Source organism: Diorhabda sublineata, chromosome 6 (genome assembly GCF_026230105.1).
Source record: "Diorhabda sublineata isolate icDioSubl1.1 chromosome 6, icDioSubl1.1, whole genome shotgun sequence".
Taxonomy (NCBI): Eukaryota; Metazoa; Arthropoda; class Insecta; order Coleoptera; family Chrysomelidae; genus Diorhabda; species Diorhabda sublineata.
In genome coordinates this window covers 7,940,083-7,962,927 of record NC_079479.1, presented here as the reverse complement: position 1 = coordinate 7,962,927, position 22,845 = coordinate 7,940,083, and the positions used below count along the sequence as shown (strand labels likewise).

Here is a 22,845-nt window from a genome sequence, read left to right as displayed (position 1 = left end):
TGTTCACTTATTATTTAGAAAATGAAAAACAATTATAGGTAAATGTTATGTTAATTTGCTGACAAGTTTTGATACACAAGGGTATATTGAAAAATTCTTAGTCTACTATAGGACCAAACAAAATTTCAATGTCAAAATATTTTATTACCCAACATATTTCCCTCTTAATTGGATACATTTATTACAGCGAACCTGCTACGTCTTTAGACCTTAAAAAAATGTTTCTTCTTGCTCTGAAAACCAGACCTCCACACCTCGATACTCCATTTTTTCGATTTTCACAAGTTGAGTGCATATCTTTCATCTTTCAATTTATTGCGTAACTCTGGTTTACTTTTTTAACGTCGAACTTTACACTGACACTTCTAATAAGTTATTGTTCGTTGCTATGGTAACGCAATATTTTGTTTATGCATGGAACTGATCTAGGCTAAGAAAAAAAGAGCTCACGAATGAGTTCTGTCTGAAAAATTGGTTAAGCCGCCTCAATATTTATTATTATCTATATTAACATATTCTGGCTCTCACCATTTACGAAAAAAATGGCTCGGTTGTGATAGAAGGTATCGCGATTTATATTATTGAGACAAGTTCAGGGCCGGATTAAGCTAGGGGTTTGGAGGGGCTATAGCCCCGGGCCCCAGGTCCAAGAGGGCCCCATCATTTGGAAATCATTCTGTATTTTTTGATGTGTTGATACAACAAATCTAACGTATTAATATTATTTTGTGAATTTTTCCGGGTTTTCGAATTCCTTAAGGAGGTCCCGTCATTATTTTAGCCCCGGGCCTTATATATCTTAATCCGGCCCTGGACAAGTTAGTTGAAATTAACGACAACTTCATGGTTAAATTTTTTATTCAAATAAATTAGTTTAAAAAATATATATTAAAAAATAAAACATTAGCTTGAAGTTTAAAAGTCTCCTTCATTGGTCAACTGTTCTGACGAACCGACTACTCGATACGTAAAGACATAAATGATCTATGTATTTAAAGGCTATTTGTATTCTTCTATGGAGGGTAGAGGTAATTGCGATGCTCTCATATAGCTGTTTGAGTAAAAAAATGACCACAAATAGAATGATAGAGGTCATGCTCTTGTAGTGGAGAGCTTAGTCGTTTAAAATGAAGTGAAGTTTGCTGAAAGCAAGTACTAAAATAGTATCAAATATTTTCATAACTAAAGTAGTTTGTGAATGTATTTATTCATTATAATCATTAGAAACCATGAATAATAGTATTTGTTTTACTACCTACAACGGCAGTTGTTTATATCATTGGTTCTCTGGTACAGTAACGCCATCTTGATTAGGTACGTTTAAGAGACACTGTTGGTTGTTCCGTAAAGATTACGCTTCTTACCCTCCATATCTTTATATAAAAAATCTAGAGAAGGATGCAAACGGAAATGCATTAGTAGGACAATTTGTTTTTAACTAGGAAAAAATACTATTTTCAATGAATTTTAACAGTTTTATTCAATCACATATTCATCAAGATCTGTCGGCATGTCAACATTATTTAACTTGTTAGCAAGGGACCAATACCTCTTCCTTAAGAAATGTGCACTGTTTTTCGGTTGACGTTGTCTTGTGAAAATTCCTTTTTTGTTTCCTCCCACTCTTCTAATATCTTAAAATACAAAATGAATTTATAAATAAATATTTTTGACTAATTTTCGTGTATACGAAATGCGATAAAAAATGCAATGTATTGTGAACTTAAGGAATTAAGGAATATCCTTCAAAGTATTGCTTTTGAGTAGCAATACACTTGAACTACTATTGAATACCTGATAGGAAGCTTTTTTCACAACGATTTTCAGCTGCTTTGTCATGGACCGTTTAATATCCAGAAGACGTGTCGAGACGTTTCATTTTTTCTGTCAGAAAAGGGACAGACAGAAATAGAAGATTTTCAGTAGGCAACAACCAACTTTTGACACGGCACTTGGACAAGATGTTAACAAAATCATTGTCTTAATTGTCTGATCTTTTCTTTACTTAGGTCTGTAATAGTTTTCCATCGTTAACTGAATCATATAAAGCAGTAATTGCTGCTAAAAAGATTCATTCATCGTATTTTTAATTACATCTTGTATAGAAAAAAAAAGGAAGTAATATTTCCAAATTTACATTTACTTTCAGAGACTATCAGACTATATATTACTATCAAAGAAAAAACTAGTGTATCTTTTAGCGCAATTAAACGAATAATTTTAATGTTTTCATTCTTTATATTTTATTTTTTTAAACATGAGAGCCTAACAGAAAAATGCAGTCTTTAACTACGACTCTTCCAAATACCAAGTATTGATAACCATACTGTCATATTTCCTGTATTGAAGAGAATAAGATTTATTTGATTAAATTCTACTCGCTCTCAACCATAACTTGATTTTCCATTCCATCGGGCGCTGTAGGTTTACAATATAACGGCTTAGTGGACACGTGCAGCTTGGAATCATTGTTTTGTAGAGACTGGATTAAAAGTTAATTCATTATTCAACTCAGTTTCGGGAGTGTAAACATTTACTTGTTTCGTTGCCATTATTTAAATTGGCGCTACGGTTTGAGGAAAGCTCACACACTAGTTCAAATCCACCACTTCCAGAATGCACCTCTCTCTCAACTTCTCAACTCATCTGATGGGTTTGTTTATTCGCTCTACACTATAACCTTTTTTTTGACGTTCTCGCTTAGTGTGTTTTCGAATTAATACGTTTCTCTTCTTACTTCTTTTTTATGGTAGTAGTCAAGCATTTTCTTGGCATTGGCTGTCTGGCGTAGTCATGGTAGATCTGCTGGCTCTTGATGTGCCAAGACGCGTTAAATGCTTGCCTAATGCTCTACTGGAATAAAAGTTTTTTGAGATTACTTTTGGCGGGATATCTATACGATGTTTATGCGTGAAGCATGATTGGGGTAAGCAGGTGGAGCTTGCTCTTCGATTCTAGCCTGGATGGTTTTCATTGAGCTCTATCAGTTCCTTGGCCTCCTTCAGCTGTTCACTATGTTCTAGTATTTTCTTGTTTTTTGAATAGTTCTGCTTGATTATTCTCCGCGGCCATGATGTACAGCAGTGGTTGATTCGGTTTATGGTTTCAAGAATTTTTCGTGTTACTATCGTAAGTTGGATGGTCCTCGTGGCGATAGCAGTGTGATCTACTTAGAGAGCTGTCTAGGGATTTAATTGGGTAGAGTAGCAAAAAGAGGACAGCTCGCTGTGTTACATCAACGTCATTTGGACGGAAAGGCGCGTCACGATCAAGAACAATTCCGTTATATATAACGTTGAGCGATCCTTTAGGTGAATGTTACAATTGTTGTGGGAATTAATTGAAATTTTCGTCTAGTGGTAGTTGAAACGTGAAAGATTGTTGGCATATAGTAACGAGTATAAAAATTGAATCAATTTAAACTGTGTGCATAAAAGTTTTAGTCAAAATTTCCATTTTCATATATTTTAATACATATTTTCTCATGTTTTAACGATAATAACATAAGTTCAAATGTATTTGTTAATTAACGTACCATTTGCCGTTTTAAAATCAGCAAAATTCCAAATCATCTCTCCAATGAACCAACCCTCATTCCTCGCTTGATCGAATGCCTTAAAATATTCAGACATAAGTTTAACTTGGAACTCTTCCGACCACATATATGTTGGCAACTGAAACAAATAAAAAACTAAAGAACGTTCAGTATGATACAGTGCTTAGATCTTTTGATACTAGTTCTAATCTTAATACGCTAACACTCAAGCCCGTCTTGTAGGTTTCTTATGTAAAGGTTTTTGTAAAACTAAACCTTAAGTTTATTATTATTCGACGAAACAAATGCTGCGTCTTTTATATCCGTATATCCTTTAAGTTTGAAACTATTTTACAGTACAATGGTACACCTCAACTACTATTTGATGAGCTTTTTCTGAATTTTTTCTCAGTCTTTGATAAGTCAAACTTAAACGTTGGTGGTTCTCCTTACTTTTTTTAGTGGTGATTGCTGCTTCATATATTTGTTCTTTCTGTAAATTGTTTCAAATATTCCCATAAATTGCACTTCCAGTGGTGATCAGTTATATTTCTTTTAAAAGTTTTTAGATTCTCTACAGAATCATTCACAACTTTTCACGGACTTATCAATGAGTTTGTGGAAATAATTGTTTCAACGATTTCGTGATTCAGCAGAAAGAAAGCTAACCAATCTAAGACATATTTTAACTTCTCACTATAAAATAAGGTTAAACAACTATAAATATAAAAGATTCTGATTTTTTTTGGGAAAAATTTCAAATGATAATAAAAAAAATTAATCTTACCATGTGATAACCTTCTAAAGTATCAGCGCCATACTCTGTCATAAAAATGGGTTTATTATGTTTGCTGTGCCAACCTTTTAGTTGGGAAATAACCGTTGAAGTAATAACATCTAACTGTCCAGGATATTCGTACCAGGCAGCATATTTATTAACCGCAATGATATCCAAAAATTGTCCCTAAATGTTAAAGACCCATTTCATTAATTACACGTTAAGCAGTTTCTATACTTTAGTTTACTTACGGCGTGGTCCACATCGTATCCATATAAATTAGCAATAGTTATTGGTCTACTTTTATCAAATGATTTGATATGAGCAGAAATATGTCTAAAAATGAATAGTTAATATTATAAACTTGAAGAACAAATACAAGTGGCACATACCGATAATAATCTTCAGATTCTGTTACTTGGGTTCTGGGCTCGTTTGCGATAGACCAAACTACAACGCTTGGTCGATTTTTATCTCTGTGGTACAATTCCGTCAACGATCTTTTGTGGTTCTCAAGTAACTCATCGTTGTAATTCCTGAAAAAATCGGCAATGAATTTTAAATAGTAAGAAAAGGCAACACAGATGAAACTTTAGAAGATCCACCCTGATTCAAAACACGGTCTAATGCCATCTATCACATCACTGAGATATATTCGATTTCTAACAAAAATGTTTATATAAAACCTATGAAATTTTAAAAGCAAAGAGACAGCACTTTCTCCCCCCCTTCTACACTTAGTTCGTACTTATTTACGATAAACTTTCTCTATGTGGCCATGGTGTTTGCAGTGTGAGAAGGCACTTGAGCGAAACAGCCAACGAACTTGAGTCAAAGGTGAGCGAAAGAGCAGACGGCCTTGAGTCAGGAGTTAGCTGACCACCACGAGAGGAAAATACTTTCTCTTTTAATATATTATACAGGGCGATGTAAAATAATTATTTCCCGTGTCAAAAAGGAGTATTTAGAGATATCCTTATAAATTTCACTGCTACCATTCTTACTGTTCAAATTTGAGCTGAATACAGTTAAAATTAATGCTAAAAACCAAGAAAGAAAACAATTTCATAGCCTCACAGAGAAAGAGCTGGAGAAAAGCCTGAAATACACGTTGATATATGAAATCCAAATTCCTCCCAACCATTACACGAGCAACAACGAGTTTCTTAATAATGTTAATAATTCTTAATCGCTGCTAATATAATAATGTTTCCTGAGCATGAGGATGCCACTTTCATGACGTGTTAGGAAAACAACTATAGCATTGAAAATAACATTATATTTATTAGTAATTCCACAGAATCTTGATTTAAACCCAGTGTGGCCAGTTTTAAAATAATAATCGTGTGAGCTTGTCCAAATACCCTTTTAAATGCGTTCTCTCACGAGTGCAGGGAGCTAAAATAAACTCTGAAGGAGAGCTGGAATATGGAAAGTTAAAACAAATGCCTCGGAATAAAAATAAAAATACTGATTTCATGTCACTATTATGAAAACATAGGGTGCTGTGTATGACATTTTTAAGCTAACTTTGCGTTTTGTAATAAATAAATATGAGTATCGTTGCCGGTACTGGAACTATTCGAATTAATCTTTCGATTAATAAAATTTTTCAATGAGTAGAACTTCCTTTTCCATGTTTCTGCTCTGTGCCCATTTTCTTGATAAGTTTGAAATGGGCCTCTAAGGTAAGATGGATGGTAATGTTTCTCGGTGGGTCTCTTATGTAGGTGACTGAAATATTATTGCGGTACGTGTCTCTAGGATAACTTAACTGGTAAACCTTCTAGAGCGTAACCAAAAGATCTGAGTTTGATTTCTATTCCAGATCATCGGAATTATGGAATCAAGTAGAGCACATGTTGGTTAATGTCACAAAGCACACATCTACATATCAAGCCAATATAAGTGTGTTAAATAGACCGGCTCAATCAATCCAACCATATACAAGCACAGACATAATTCGTTCGTTTATATTGGAAAAACTTGGAATATATCGAATATAAAATCTACTTTGTGTTTATTGAGCATTTCTTCTTATTTGCTTCTTATTGCTATGAATCAAGCACTTTATGTAAATCTGAAAACCCACATAGTAAAACATTAAGAAACTTACTCTGTATTAACGGCGGGTACTTCGTCCAAAATCATTATTCCCAATCTATCTGCCATATCCATGATTTCTTCGGCATAAGGATAATGAGAAGTTCTGTAAGCATTTGCCCCAATCCATCTGATTAAGTTGTGATCTCTTATCACTAATGGTAGATCCAAACCTTTCCCACGGATATCCGAATCTTCATGCCTTCCAAATCCTCTAAAGTATATGGGCTTATCGTTTATGGTGAAAGTGTTACTGTTCCAAGCCAATTGTCTTATACCGAAATTCTCTGAATAGGAATCTATTGGAGTGTTATCTTTTCCAATCAATTCAACCTTAGAACAAATAAAAAAATTATAATCATAGTGGAGGAAAATCTGTTACAGGTTTCAAATAATCTGGTCCTAATTATTATTTGAGCATTGAGTACATTTACATAGTAGTTCTCATTAACAAACTAGCATAACAGCGACAATATACTAAACGATATACGCTTTAAAAACTTTTAAATGACAAACAATGAATAACAATTGAAGTGAAAAAAATCTCGAGACAATAGGACATTATATCTCCACAAATGACATAAACAAGTCAAGCTAATTAAACGCGGGTATAAGAGCCGTTGACTAACTAAAAAAACTAGCGCACTTATATTAGGACGATAAAATAACACATCTAACGAAATAGTGAAAAACTGACATAGAACGCAAGACTTTCACCATCCTCAAGATGGTAAGAACTTAACCAGAAGACGGCCATATTAGAAGACATACATTAACGACTACTATAGATGATTTAGACAAAGAAACACCGAGGGAAATTACCTAATTACTAAATCTACACAATACAGTGCGGTCGTAAAGTATGGAATAAATTCAATAATTTCTAATCCAAGAGATATTTTCAAAAACCCTCGGACACGTCAATTTTATTTTTTGACGAGGATTTTTTTGAAGAAAAAATTAATATACAGGGGGTTCTCAAAAAAGCTGGGCAGGTAGCAACTTTGTTTTTTTAAATAGACACCCCCAATTTTTTTTACATTTTCGGATTCCTTGTAAAATTCTAAGCATTTTTTATGTAACACTTCCTATACCTAACTTTAACTGTTTTGAAATTAGAGGAATAAACAATTTACTATTAAATTATAAGTAGGCTATGACTTTTTGACACAAAACAGCACTTTATTTCATTTTGCTTTTAATTCGATATTGCCTAAAGTGTTCTTCGATTTCTAAATATCTATCAAAGTATCTTTTTGCATGGTCGCAATAGTTTTTTCTTTTTGAAAAAACATTTTTATAATTAATTTTATTATCAAGATGCGGCTTACTGAGACGCAAAGGATAGAAGTTTTAATCATGATTGGCTATGGGAATAGAACCAGAACGCAACAGGAAGTACGCGAGTTATTTAACCAAAAATATCCCGATCGGACTCCAATTTCGCAATCAACAGTAAGTAAGATTGAAAAAAAATTTCGAGAAATTGGTCATGTAAGAGATGCTCCAAAGTCTGGTAGACCATCTGTCTCAGAAGAAACACAATTGGATGTTTTATTAAGTGTCCAAGAACGGCCGCATGTTACAACTAAAGAACTGGCCTCAGAATTAAATGTTAGTAAAACAGCAGTGATCAAAACATTACATAAAAGCAAATACCACCCTTACAAAATGCAAGTCCTTCAAGAACTTTATGAAGACGATTATGACAGACGTCTCGAGTTCTGCGAACGTTTATAAGCTATGTGCCTTGAGAATGAAAACTTTGTGAAAAATATTGTGTTTTCGGACGAGGCTACGTTTAATTTAAATGGAGAAGTAAACACGCAAAACTGCCGTTATTGGTCGGACGTAAATCCGCATTGGATGCGCGAAGGCCATACTCACTATAGAGAAAAAATTAACGTATGGGTGGGTATTGTAGGAAACAGTATTGTAGGGCCCTTTTTCATTGAAGAAAGTTTAACTGGTGAAAGGTATTTGCAGCTTTTACATAACGATGTTCTACCAGCTCTAGCAACGTTATATCCGGGAAAGGATTTACCTAATGTAAACATTTGGTTCCAACAGGATGGCGCCCCGCCACATTACCATGCACAAGTTCGCGAATATTTAGATCAAATTTTGCCGAATAGGTGGATTGGAAGAAGGGGGGCGATCGAATGGGCTCCAAGGTTCCCGGACTTAACCCCTTTAGACTTTTTTCTGTGGGGTTACATAAAAGGAAAAGTTTTTAAAACAAAACCTGCAGATATGGAAGAATTAAAAAATCGTATTACTCAAGAAATGCGACGTATCACACCACAAGTCATTAATAGTGTCCAGAATGAATTTATTAATCGGTTAGGTTATTGCTGGTTAACAAATGGAAGACATTTTCAACATTTGTTAAAATCAAATTATGTAAACTAGGTATTAGAGTTAAAATGTCGTGTAAAAATTGTAATTTTTAAAAAATGTTACCTGAAAACCCGTGGATTCTATTAATTTCGTATAAATTTTTCTCTTGTTTGCAGCTGCTCATGGCCTACTTTGACTTAAATGTAATATCGAGGCGAATTTTTTTTAACACGCTCTAATTTCAAAACGGTTAAAGTTAGGTATAGGGAGTGTTACATGAAAAATGCTTAGAATTTTACAAGGAATCCGAAAATGTAAAAAAAATTGGGGGTGTCTATTTAAAAAAACAAAGTTGCTACCTGCCCAGCTTTTTTGAGAACACCCTGTATATTAATTTTTTCTTCAAAAAAATCCTCGTCGAAAAATAAAATTGACGTGTCCGAGGGTTTTTGAAAATATCTCTTGGATTAGAAATTATTGAATTTATTTCATACTTTACGACCGCACTGTATACAAACAGACAAAAAGATTCAAACAAAAAACATGACATATTCTTCAACTGATATCGACGGACAAAAACGGAGTGGCTCCCCCAATTGTGAACAAATGATGTTATATTTTCCTTGAGACAGGGAAATAAGGTACTGTATTTCTGCTTTTGGACGACTTTGGTTGAGTGGGTTCGTTTGACAGCGGTCTCGATAAATTTTGGCCAGAGGTGATGTTTGCCGAAAGGTAAATAGTCGAGGGCACAATAAACCTTCAAATTTATGTCCCTGGGAGTAACTCAAAAAGTTTTGGTACTTCATGCACTGAGACAATACTTTGTTACCAGTACTTTTCTACAAAACGCATTTTTGCATTTTTATAACATTATAATAATAATAATAAATAATATTCGGATAATACTTGTCATCTGATTCGTACACCAATCCCATTATCAACCACAGAGCAAAGAAAACATAGATTTTGCTAGGGGATATGTTTTTTGGAAAATGAAGATTCGGGAAGAATAATATTCAGCGACGAATACAGGACATAGGCACAAAAGTAAAACATGATCATGGCAGGCCATACATTGAACGAATTGTGTGAAAATATCGGTTTTTGTCACTTTTTTGATGTCACTTAATCTTATTGGAATATATTTCTCGTGAAAGAAAAGAATGGGTATAGTTCTAAAAACAATCTTGAGAAACACAAATGTATTCATAACGGCTGGAATTATGTTTTTTAAATTATTAGAATTATCTGTGAATTTTGGTGCTTTGTGTATATGGTCAACAAACTTATTTTATATTAAACTTGGGAAACTTGTAACAACTAGAAATTTTATATGACATTACATTTATAGAATGAATTATAAATATGGATACACACCTTGAGCGTATAAAGGTAACCAGGATCATCATGCATTAGATACGGCCACCATAAGTTCGCATTTGCTATTTTTATGTCACCACTACTTCCGCTATTTTTTGCTACTTCTTTCTTATCCCTATCTAATACTGTCACTTCGTAAGTAACTGGAATATTATCTCCTTCAATTTTTATTTCATATGACACAATACCTACGATAAAACATTTTGATTATCTAAAAGTTGAATAAAGTTTGATTTTTTCCAGCATCACAACTTAAAATGAACTTTGGATTGCTGCGCAACCACAGTGTTCTCCAGATCTGGCACGTAGCGGTTGATGAAGTTTTCTAGAACTGAGAATTGAGCATAATTTTGGAGAGCGATAGTATTAGGTTTTTATGGTATGTGTTTGATCTATGATATTCGTTGATTTTATTTTTTAAACGAAAACATTACCTTAAGCCAGACGCTCGTAAACTTCATTTATACAGAAAACGCAGTAATGAAAAAGTAAACTCTTGAAGTCTTAAATAATCAATAATCAAATATAGGGCTTTGTTTATTAATTAAAATCCAAACCGTATTACATCAGTATAATGTAATGACGTCTTAAAGCATACATTGAATTTATTCAAATAAGTTGGAAGTCAACAAGAATATACTTACACCTCTCATCAAAATAAAGAAGGGTAAGAGTGGAGGGTGAAATGATGTGAGTCATGACAGTCATCCGTCTCTATATTCGACTTTACTCACGACCTCTTCTAACCCATGCCTTTAATAGAAGTATAAAATTTGCCTATTTCTCCTGCTACTAGCGAAAACCATGCAAGCTTACGCTTTAGGTCATGGCATACAGAAAAAGATATTCAGATCACTGCCAAGTGGTCAATAATTTTTACTTAAACTACTCGTAAAAGATTTTAGAAAGCTTGTTTCAGGAGATGTAAATCCAGGAGAAAAAGAAAGATCGCTATAACTGGGTTTCAAAATACCAAAATTTCATCGCAGAATATTGACCGCATGTATGGTCTGACGAATATATTTTGACTGACTTAATCAAGTATTAAGTTTAAATTTGATTATATCTATACTGAAATCTCGAAGAAAAATTTCTAATCAATATACCTACATTCAAAGGGAATATTTTGAAAAAAGCTCGAGTGCGGACAACGACATAGCAGAGGCTGTTGTAGCACAAATTGATATTGAGTACTAATTAAAGGCCGATTTATAAACGCGACTTTCCGTTTGCCGTTGCCATTTACGTTTGCTGTTACAAAATTAAAAACATTGAAATGCAGAAGACCCTTCACAAATGCCATTTGCTGATAGGTCTGCCGTTGGTGACTCAATACGAATTTTATCCGTTCTCGTCGGTCGTTCGTAGCAACTTTCGTAGCAAAAGAAAAGAGCCACTCACATCCGTTTCCGTTTGTCACGTTATTTTGACGAATGACGCTAGAGCGTGATTTTGGGGTTATTTCTCTTTCAGTTTGTTTGTTTATGGTGGTCTTTTTCCTTTGCTATTTTACATATTCAATAAACACTGGATTACAAACGATAACACAACAATATCACAAAAATAAAAAAGCAATATACACGTCAAAAACGCTTAGGTTAACGGCAGCAACGTCAAGTTTATAAATAGAGTGTAGAATTTGCTACGAACATCAAACGGCAAACTTTCCCCGCGAAAGGTAACGGCAAACGGAAAGTTACGAATCGGCCTTTAGTTGCTGCTTAGGCTAAATATCATGACAATTGGTACCTATCCTTCCTGAAATTCCAACAACAATATTAAGTTTTATAACAAAGTTATTGTAATTTAAAGCTTCGAAAATCAGTGACAATATAAAATGAAAAATATTCGCTGCTCTACAATTTGAATGATAACCATTGTATAAGAATATAATTGAAGTGTTTCATATTTACTTTGTTTAGAAACATTGTTCGATTTATCTATACTATCTCTATGTGCAAGAATTATGGAGGAGAAAGTTACTCGATTTGTTATCATATAATTATTAATAAGATTCATTACTTCATTCAGATATACAATTACCTGTTGATCCTTGAACGGTAGTTGTTATATCAATATCGTCGATATAGGTGAGTGGTGTTGTGTATAAAATGACAGGTCGATCAATACCACCATAGTTGAAGAAATCGAACGTATATGATAGATACCTCCTCCCACTAAAATAGTACTTTAATTAATCGAACAAGCTTGCTACACTTTAACAAAAAAAATTTAGTGTATCTTATTAGCATGAATCAGACCACTGGTTTTCAATGTTTTTGATGTGATGAAGAATTCGGTTATAATAAATGGAATTAAAAAAAAAAATAAAATTAATACAAATCACAAAAATTATATTAAAAATACTCACTTGGGTAAATGGGAAATAGAACCTTGTGGAATACTGCTTTTATCAAGTGTAGTATCAACAATTACTCTCAAAACATTCTCTTCATCATTAAGGTACGATGTTATTTCAATAGCGAATGGTAAATGACCAATTGAATGAGTTGTCACCAGTTCACCATTAATGTACTGAATAGTATTGAAATATTAAAATAAAATTCGGGATCAGTGTAGTTGTTGCAATTTGAAATTCACGATTTGTCGGAAATGTCGAGATAAATACAGACCAAAAGCAAGGAATATGATTTTGTATGAATAAACTAGAAATTATCAAATATAAGTTTTAGATAAAACATCGGATGATTCCATAATATTAAATAGAATTCTCTATAGCAGTTTTAAAAAAGATATGTTAGTAACATTTATGAAAATTAAGAACAAAAAAGATTCTCACAAAAAAAGGAAAAAAATTTTCACAATTTAGGTGGACATCTTTTTTCTTTTATTTTTTCGACGTCAAAACTTTACACTGACACTTCTAATAAGTTATTGTTCGTTGCTATGGTAACGAAATATTTTGTTTATACATGGAACTGTTTTAGGCTAACTAGATATCAATACATCCTCGTAAATATTTGGAAAACAGAATTAAGTAATATAATTGTTAACTCGCGTTAAGTGTAATAGTGAAAACATACTTCATGTTATCGGAATTTGAAAATATTGTATGGAAAAATTCTATTGAACAAGTCACAAAGAAAGAAAATGAGTATTTTATAATCTACAGTTGCTTTATTTGTTGGATGTTATCGTTAAATGGAATATAAATATCAATTAGCGAGTTGTGGGCAAAGCAATAAAGAATCTTCAACATTATACTCTATTACAATAAAAATCAATTGTTATAACAATAGGACTTTCCTGAAGGCGACAAAATCTTTTGTTATTTTTCAGTTTCACAGTATTTTTGCTCCTTCAATTATAACTTCAGCTATAACTTTCTAGATTTCATAAAATTATAATTATATGTAAATTAATATCGATCCAAAAAACTTTGATATCTGTACACTTACACAGAGTGTTTCCAAAAAAGTTATCCTGCTTCTAGGATAGATAAAAACTTTTTCAATATTACATAGATTAAGCAAAATTTCAAGTCAACTTAAACATCATTTCATTTTACTCCAAAAAGGTACTTTTGTTAAAACTCGTTAATATGTACCGTTTTCGGAATATTTTGATTTGAAAATTATAAAGTAATAACTGATGTTGATAAGTATTAATAAAGTTATTAATTATTATTATTATTTTTTGGCGTGTTACTGAGACGCCATCGATAAAACGGATACATTTTAAAAAATGGGACTGATGGCTTTCGTTTCTTGTAAGGTTTCACAATAATCCAGTCTAATCAGTATAGGATCTTTTTTCAAAGTTAAATAAGTATGAGCTCTGAGCAATTGGAGGCTTTATTATAAAACAAACAAGAGTTTAAGTCCCAGAACCGCAGTACATAATCATCAAATTGTAGTTTGTTTCATACTAAGGCCTCTTATAGCTCAGTACCCATACTTTTTTAACTTGGAAAAACAAGTTTTTATACTGCTTAAACTGGATTTTTGTGAAACGTTATAAGAAACGGAAACCATCAAACCCAATTTTTTTAAATACATCCGTTTTATCGATGGGGTCTCATTTACGTGACACATAATCGATAACTTTATCAATATGTACTTTATACAAGCATTGGTTATTACTTCATAATTTTCAAATCAAAGTATTTCGAAATGTCTAAATCTGTACACAGTATCGAGTTATATCAAGAGTACCTTTTTGGTGTAAAATTAAATGATATTTAAGTTCATTTGAAATTCTGCTTAATAAATATAATATTGAAAAAGTTATGTATGTATGTACGTAGTTATGTGTATTTTTTTTCTTCAACACCCTTTATCTTGATGGATGGCGTTATGAAAATTTTTTACCCATCAAACCCCAAATATTTTATCCTCAAGAAGGGATCACCTTTTGTTGAAACACCCTGTAGAGCAAAGGAAAACTAATCCATCCCAACTTTTCGTTATGAATTTTAAAAATGTTATATATAGTATTTTTCACTGACAATAACGACTTTCCGCTCGGAATGAATTTACATACCATTCTACTTATCTCATCCACTTATAATGCGGTCTCCGTTCTCGATTTGCACGTCTGACAATCAAAGTGAAATTAGACAAATTGCAACAGTTTGAAATTAAGTACCTCATTTTACAAATTAAGCTTTGTATCTACTTAAGCATAAGGTCGTCGTGTAAATGGGAGCTAGTAGATACGAGTTTTAAGCGACAAAATATTTTTACTAGTCTATTGGTCGTATATTTATACTCACAACTTGTGCTGAGTAGCAAACCGATCCAAATCGTAACCAAACTCTTTTATTTTCTTTCCAATTAGCAGGTACTAGAAATTCTCTTTCATAGACAACTGGTCCCAAATGATCACGCACCTCTAAAGTAGTTGGGATATCGTTAAAGCTTGCTGGCACTGGCATTAAATGAATGTCTTTATCAGTCTTCGTTCCCTGTGAAAAATAATCCAAATTTTTGAACAAAACTCTCAATATTTCTATTGAATTCATTCATAATAAACAAGACGATAACTGTGTAGTTATTTACTGTTTTTTATCTATATTTATTTCTTTCAATAAACGATTTTGATTTTAGACTTATATCAATAAACAACTCGATTTTATTAAAAAATATATATATTTCTATATAGAGCGATTGATTAGTGTGATAAAGTTCAGTACCTTCTCAGTCATTTGATATATCAATTAATCACAATATTACAGGGCGTTTTCGAATGCTGCGCTATATGAAAGTTACATTTTTTAAAATGAATTTATGTATTTTATTGCATATTTGGAATAAGCTTGATTTCCTCATTACAATACTATTGGGTTGGGTTGGATTCTACAGGGTATTTAAAAACTAATAACCAATAAACCAAGTAGAATATAAGAGAAATTCAAGAATGACGATCTGTTGGGGCCAAAGCCTTTGAATAGAAGTAAAAATTCTACAAAATTATTTATTTTCTAAATATTGATTGAATCAAAATATTGATAAATTATTTTCTCGGTTTTTTCGAATGAATCACCCTAAATATCTAATCATTTCACAATTCATTAGTATTTTTGGTGAATAAGTAGGAGGATCATATTTTTTGAGTAACATTTAAATGCTGAGAAGTATTTAGATTTTAGTAAACCAATTACCTCTTTGATTGGAAGAAGTCCCAGTTTGTACACGTCATAGGATGCGGTTTTTGCATGGTAGTACGCCTGCTCACGCTAATCGATTAATTGATGGTGAACTGAATGAACTATTTCCTGGAAGATGAATCGGAAGAAATGGTACAGTACAGCTGCCACCTAGGTCACCAGATTTCAATAAAATGAAATCATTTTTCTGGGATCACATTCGGAATGAAAAGTACAAAATACCTCCAACAACAAGGGATAACATGATGAAGAGAATACGTAATGAATTTCGGAATGTTTCTATAGAAGTAAAGTGAGGAACTCTTTCAATTACCATTGTCAACTTCCAATTAATTGTTAAATGATTACATATAGATATAAAATCATTGTTTTACACAGAAAAATCAAAATATCTGAAGAATTAATAATTTTCGATATAGAGAATGCTCGTTAGGAAAGAAGTATGTTGGTACTTGGTAGTATCTACTTTTTGATACTCATATTTAAAAATTTAAAAAAAACCGAGAAAATAAGGTTTTAGTGTTTTGAATCACTCTGTATCAGATTCAAGGAATATCAATGAAATAAATAATTTTCTAGAAATTATACTACTATTCGAATACTTTGGCCGCAACAGATCTTCATTCTTGAATTTTTTTACATTGTATTGAACGATTTCTTGTAGAAAATTGGTTAAAAATTTTTATATATCTCGTAGAACATACGGGGATATATTGAAAAATTCTTAGCCCACCATAGAACCAAACAAAATTTCAATGTCAAAATATTTTAATACTCAACATATACTCCTCTCAATTGTATACATTTATTACAGCCAACCTGTAACGTCTCTAGATGTTTCTTCTTGCTCTGCAAACCAGACCTCCACAGCTTGTATTACCTCCTCGTTGGAGGAAAGTTTACGACCTATTAAACTTTTTTTCAGTTGAGAGAAGAGATGATAGTCGGACGAAGCCAAATCTAGTAATTCAAACCCTAAATCACGAATGTTTTGCATGAGATTTGTCTGCAGAGGCGTTGTCCTGCAAAAACAAAACACCTTTAGATAGTTTTCCGCGTCTTTTCTCTTTAATTTTTTCCTGTAGAGTGGTCAGAATAGTAATCTTCAGTTACTGTTTTTCCCTTATACAAAAAATCAATCATGATTACTCCATGGCAAACCCAAAAAACTGTGTCGCCATTACATCGATTGTTGCCTTGTTTCTGGATCGTAGAAATGTACCCAAGTCTCATCCATAGTAACAATTCGGTTTAAGAAGTCTACATCATTTTAAAACCGAGCATAGATTGAACGCGATGCTTCTACCCTTGAACGCTTTTGGTCAACATTCAAACATTTGGGGATCCATTTTGCCACAACTTTTTCATTTCTAAATTAACGTGAGCTATATAATGAACGCGTTCGTATGAAATATTCAGTGCTTCAGATATCCGTTTTAGCCCATTTCGACGGTCTGATAAAATCATGTCATGTCGCTTACGAATGACATTGATCACCAAGGGTATAAAGCATATCTTCTTACCTCTTAACCCTTTTAAATACAGGTACTTGTTGATGATGGCTCCATATTCCAATTTTTCGATTTTCACAATTTCGGTGGACGTCTTATTTCTTTTAATTTATTTCGTAACTCTGGTTTACTTTTTTGACGTCAAACTTTACACTGACACTTCTAATAAGTTATTGTTCGTTGCTATGGTTACGCAATATTTTGTTTAGGCTTGGAACTGGTCTAGGTTAACTAAATATCGATACATCCTCGTATCACAACCCTATATTATTGTAATGCGGGAGTCAGCTGATTGCAAATATGCAATAAATTATATTTAAAAAATGAAACTTTGATGATGCACACCATTCTGTAGCACCTTATAAGATTGTGAATGATTTTGAAATGTGAACACTAAGGATGGTTTTAATACCTCAACCTTCAAAATTGATTATACAAACAAAAAAATATAAAATCCCATAGTGACAAGTTAGGACTAATAGATAGAAGGTCCAATACTCAGATTCTCGAAAAGTCTGTTGCGTTAGATAGACACGATACGTTAGAGGATTGTCGATATGAAGATACCACAAACGCATAGGGGATCTTGGTCTCAGATTTTTCAATGCTATAAATAACGTTGGAAAACATACTTTAGAATGACAGCGAACTGTTTTTCATTCAAATAGCATAACAATGGCCAACAAACCTGCTGTTTGGAAAGAAGACATGATCATGTTTTTTCCGATTAACGTGATTGTTTCACTTGTATAACCTGATCTTCATCTTCAAATCACTCTTTGTTACGTGATTTAGTTGGCAAATAAAAAAAATGTAATAACCTATTGTCACTTTTAATGATGTGCTTGATAGCACTGTGATCTCCCTATTGAAACTCTATAAACAGTTATTTGCACCCAATTACAAATGCATCTCATTGCATGCCGGTCATTTCATGGGGTAACCTTACGGTTCAATACGATCGGAATTTTCCGATTTTTCTGCTATTCATTGGAGGGATTTGCATATCTTTTATTATAGCTTGTCTCATAAATAAATGCTGCTTCAGTTGACAACTAATGATCGGTCACAACGAAGATCTTTTAAATTGAAAGGAATTTTCGCACATTTTTCCAGTGGTTCTTATAGTCCGCAACACAAGTAAAAGAGAAGAATAATGTGGAGATCGACAGTTGTGAACAGCTCCATATATTCAATAGATCACTTAGTTTATTGTGATAATAACTAAAAGCTCATATTTTGTACTGAAACTATGCACAAAAGAGTATTTGGGATAAGACTCATACCGTAACCAATACACTTACAGGTTACGCCTTGGTCAATTTGGACAACTCTCCAAAACATGATACTTGTAAGTTCATTTCAAAGCGAATTTTTTGAAAAATTCTCTATTACTGGTGATTTTTGTCCCTCCGTCTGTAGCAGCTATATCGTCTTATAGGAAGCATGTAGCCAGCTCGGGTTCTTTGCATTCAATTCCTATATAACTGTAGATGGGCCGAAACGAAAGAAATTTCAGGCATTATTATTCACTGAAATGTGATTTTTTCCATATAAAATTCCATTTAAACTTGCTATAGATCAACATGAAAATTTGTTAAATCACGATTATATCATATTTTGTGGAAATTTTAATGTAGATCTCTCAACAACCACCGAATTTGACAATTTTTTGGAAGCAATATATAACATCGATTTAGTATTTTATGAGAAGTTATAACAAAGCCTTTGCAAAATTGAGTGCTTACGAAATTTTTATTAATGAATCATTTTTTTTTCATATGCCAATTACTATAGGAATTGTTAAGAAATAATGAGAACAAAATTCTTAAATACATGAAATAGTTGATATATTACTTATTTCTTTTTTCCTGGAACATTTTTTTTATAAATTGAGATTTTTGCCAATATTTACTGATTGCCAACGATAAAAAATGCGCTATAGTCTCGTGCATCGAGACTGCCACGACTTTTTTTATTTTTTTTCTTTGTTCCAACCGTCTTATTGACAAATTGGTTAATATTTATCAAAATAAAATAGATGAGGCAACTTAATTTGAATTATTTGTTTATCGGCTTGTGGGAGATTGTGAACATAGGATTTGTAAAACAAATAACATCTGATGTTACTAAGAAGACTATTTCAATTTGATTACGATACATTGATGTTGCTAGTCACTCATATTAAAATGAAACGTGGTAAAGCTGTATCTGAAGAAATAAGAGAGGTGATTATAGGCAAAAAAGAATGTGACAAAGATTCAGAAATAAAATATACTGAGATGAGGAATGAATAAAAATTATGGTCTCCGAACCAATGGAATTCCATTATTTAGATTGATTGAGATTTGAAGTACGAGGATGGCCCCTAGCCCCTGAATTACCTGGCCTGACCTAGACATGGCAGTAGTAGCTTGAAAAATACCACTGTATTAGAAAGTACACAACCCTTACAACAAATGTTTCAAATTTGAAGACACCACGTTGTTTAATATTTATTTGGCAGCCATTTATTTGGTGAATTTGTGGAAAAAATTGGTCATCCTTATGTGATACAATACTTTTATTTCAAAAGCGTTAGTCGAACCAATATAAAAGTTGCACTAGATTCTACTCTGGGTGAGACTGCTCCTTCGTTATCAACAGTAAAATATTGGGTAGCGTCTGTAAACACCAGCATCGCAGTGGTCGACCATATGAGGTGATGACTCCAGAAATGTTGAAGAAAATCCACAAATTAGTACTGGATGATCGTTGACTGAAAGTGCGCGAGTTAGTAGATATAGTAGGCATTTCAAAAAGTGCGGTACATCGAAAATTCGAACTTGAGATAGCTGTGTGCAAGATGGGTGCTGCGTTCACTCGTGAAGATGTTTCCATCAAGTGTTTGGCAATGTTTCACAGAAATAAAGCCGACATTTGGCGCCGTTTCATAACCATGGATGACATGTGGGTCCATCACCTCACACCCGAAACAAAAGAACAATCAAAACAATAGACTGAAAAGGGAGAACCAGATCCAAAGAAAGCAATGATCGTTCCATCTGCAGGCAAGGTCATGGCGTCAGGTTTTTTGGGATGATGATGAATTAATTTGCCTTATTTGCCTGATTATTTTCTGTTTCCAGGCTTGGCGATCAAAGATTTTCTAACAATGAAGAGGTGATGTCGGCAGTTAATGGCTATTTTTAGGAGCTTGACGATTCTTATTATAAACTTATTGAATATCGCAGGGAAAATTTTATGGAACTAGAAGAAGATTACGTTAAAAAATGTATTATCTATAAAATTTTTGTGTTTTTTTTTTTATTGGGCCAAGTACTTATGGGACCATCCTTATATGCTTTGTGATAATAGGAGTCGTGTCATGGGAATTGAAAAAAAAAATGTTTTTAGAACGACTGTCTCAAAAATAAATTAACTTTCTAGCTTCTATTATAAATTGGGCATGTCAGCTAATTTAGTAGGAAATTTAAACTATGTGTGATGCATTTTATTAATGCTCAACGCTCAAAGTACTGAATCAAATATCTCAACTGAGTAAATTTATGATGTAATTAAGTATGGTACTCAGTTTTGACTGATGTCGTGTGGGTATGATAGTTATTTCATTAAATGTAAGCAGGTCATCATATTACTTTCCTTTGGTGGTAAAAGTTATTTAGTGTTTATATGTATCCCTTGTCTCGTTCGAAGTGATCCAGGAATCTATCACATTATTTCATTAGGATTTCGATATAAAAAACTTATATCTTTTCAAATGTCATGTTTCATTTGATAAAACCTTATAGGAAAAATCTTTTACAAATAAGGAAATATACAAGGTGTCGCATTAAAAAGAAACTTATGTTTGCTTTGTTATGCAGCTTGGAGCTACACTGTACATATTGGCATATTTTTCAGATAAGTAGCATGTCGTGGCATTTTTGTTGATTACTTCTAAGGATATTTTCATTGATAAAATAGTTGTAGGCATTTGTCAAAACTCATAATACACACTAATAGTTGAGATCTTCGCTGATGACGCTGAAAACTAATGCTTTTATACCGACCATGATGTAGCTGATTAATATCATTTTTATTTCTTATTCTTTGAAATATATTTTAAGTTTATAGCGTGGAATGGAATGGTGGAAAGAGTTTTATTTTTCATTTATCTTTTCTTCATTTACTTATTTCCCTCTTACTTTAACGCTTGGGTTTTTATGTTAAAAAGCAAAATATTGATTACTTACCGATAATCCAGTACTTTCACTAAAACTTCCATTGGTATTTAAAGAAAATAACCAGAGTCCATCCAAAGATTGCAGCTCCCTTGTTTTCGATACTTTTGGATAAAGAATTCCACCATTAACATATGATAGAAATATTAGAATAAATATTGGTACTATCGACACAATCGATTTCATCTTTCAGATTAATAATGAGTGCACCGCTCTCTCACATTTCAGATTTATATAGATTTTTGTTTGATAAGATAAGATCTTTTGAATGTTTATCTACTTTTTAGTTGAAAAAATAATTTATACAAATTAAATGTATATTAGAAATACTTCACAGGGGACATAGAAAACTACATGAAAGGCTTTTTGAAAACTATAATCCGAGGTCAGGTAGATCACTAATCAGTTCTTGAGGATCTTAAACCCCAACGAGATTTAAATCTTTTTCTTAGTGTCGCATTCAATTTTCGGAGTAAATTTATAAGTGAAAATATCAAAATATCAAAACAACTTATTTTATTTTATGTTCGCTAAATCCATTCTGTAGTAATATTATGAAAAGATTTCATTGCTCATGTTTGTTTTTGAGTAACTAATAAACTCAATTGTCAAGTTTAAAACGTACAACTTTTTATAGATCTATAGATTCCAACCATATCTAAAATCGCTTCATACAAGTCTTTAAGGTCACAGTCAGTAGACTGACTTTCTATTAAGTACGTCAACCCTTTAAGAGTGCTAGGCACTTGAGATAGAGGGATACTTTCAAAATTGGTTTAACTACTTTTTCAAAAATATCAAAAACTTGATCTTTTTATCTAGTACTTTTATAGAAACCAAAAGCTGTGATTCGCGGCTTTTCTCGAGCCGTTTTGAGATACAAATAAATTTTGTTTCATCCTTCTACAGATTATAAAATAATTAGCATGTGCAAATTAGTATTTTCATTAAAGAAAAATAATTTTAATATCCATTTGCCTAATACATCATAACTTTGTTATCAAGTTTTGAAAGAATGATTAAAAAATAGATATATTTACATTATTCTCAGATATTATATTAAAAATATTGAATTTGCTTGCGCATCTTAAAATTAAAGGGAAATGAAACAAATTGTATTTTATTACTTTTTTAGAAATGTATATCTCCAGTTACCTTTCTTATGAACATAATTATCATATTATGTGAATTAGTACTCGTATAACTGAATATGTAATTAAATGAAATTGATGATGTTGATAAATTAACTAAGTGTTCAGAAAAATACTTACAAAAATTGTACCCTGACTTGTACCCTATTATAGCCTCGTTATTAAGTATCTTTATCACGTAATATAGCAACA

The 22,845-nt window shown here is 32.4% G+C and overlaps 1 protein-coding gene across 1 annotated transcript; it reads right to left on the bottom strand.

The window, feature by feature from the left end:
* Positions 1–1,461: 1,461 nt before the first annotated feature.
* LOC130445764 (beta-glucuronidase-like) lies at positions 1,462–21,710 on the bottom strand. The gene is made up of 11 exons (XM_056781615.1): positions 21,515–21,710; positions 14,875–15,066; positions 12,511–12,674; positions 12,183–12,316; positions 10,137–10,327; positions 6,430–6,749; positions 4,706–4,849; positions 4,565–4,649; positions 4,323–4,499; positions 3,536–3,674; positions 1,462–1,634 (listed from the first exon to the last, which is right to left on the bottom strand). Exons 1-11 carry the CDS (start codon positions 21,686–21,688, stop codon positions 1,477–1,479), a joined length of 1,878 nt encoding a protein of 625 aa, XP_056637593.1. The 5' UTR covers positions 21,689–21,710; the 3' UTR covers positions 1,462–1,476.
* Positions 21,711–22,845: the final 1,135 nt, after the last annotated feature.

Coding starts and splice junctions, on each gene's coding strand:
- LOC130445764 (XM_056781615.1), bottom strand. CDS start 21,688: ATGAAATCGATTGTGTCGATAGTACCAATATTTATTCTAATATTTCTA. Junction 4,850..6,429: donor GTACCCGCCGTTAATACAGA/GTAAGTTTCTTA, acceptor CGATTTTTTCAG/GAATTACAACGATGAGTTAC. Junction 4,650..4,705: donor GAATCTGAAGATTATTATCG/GTATGTGCCACT, acceptor ATTCATTTTTAG/ACATATTTCTGCTCATATCA.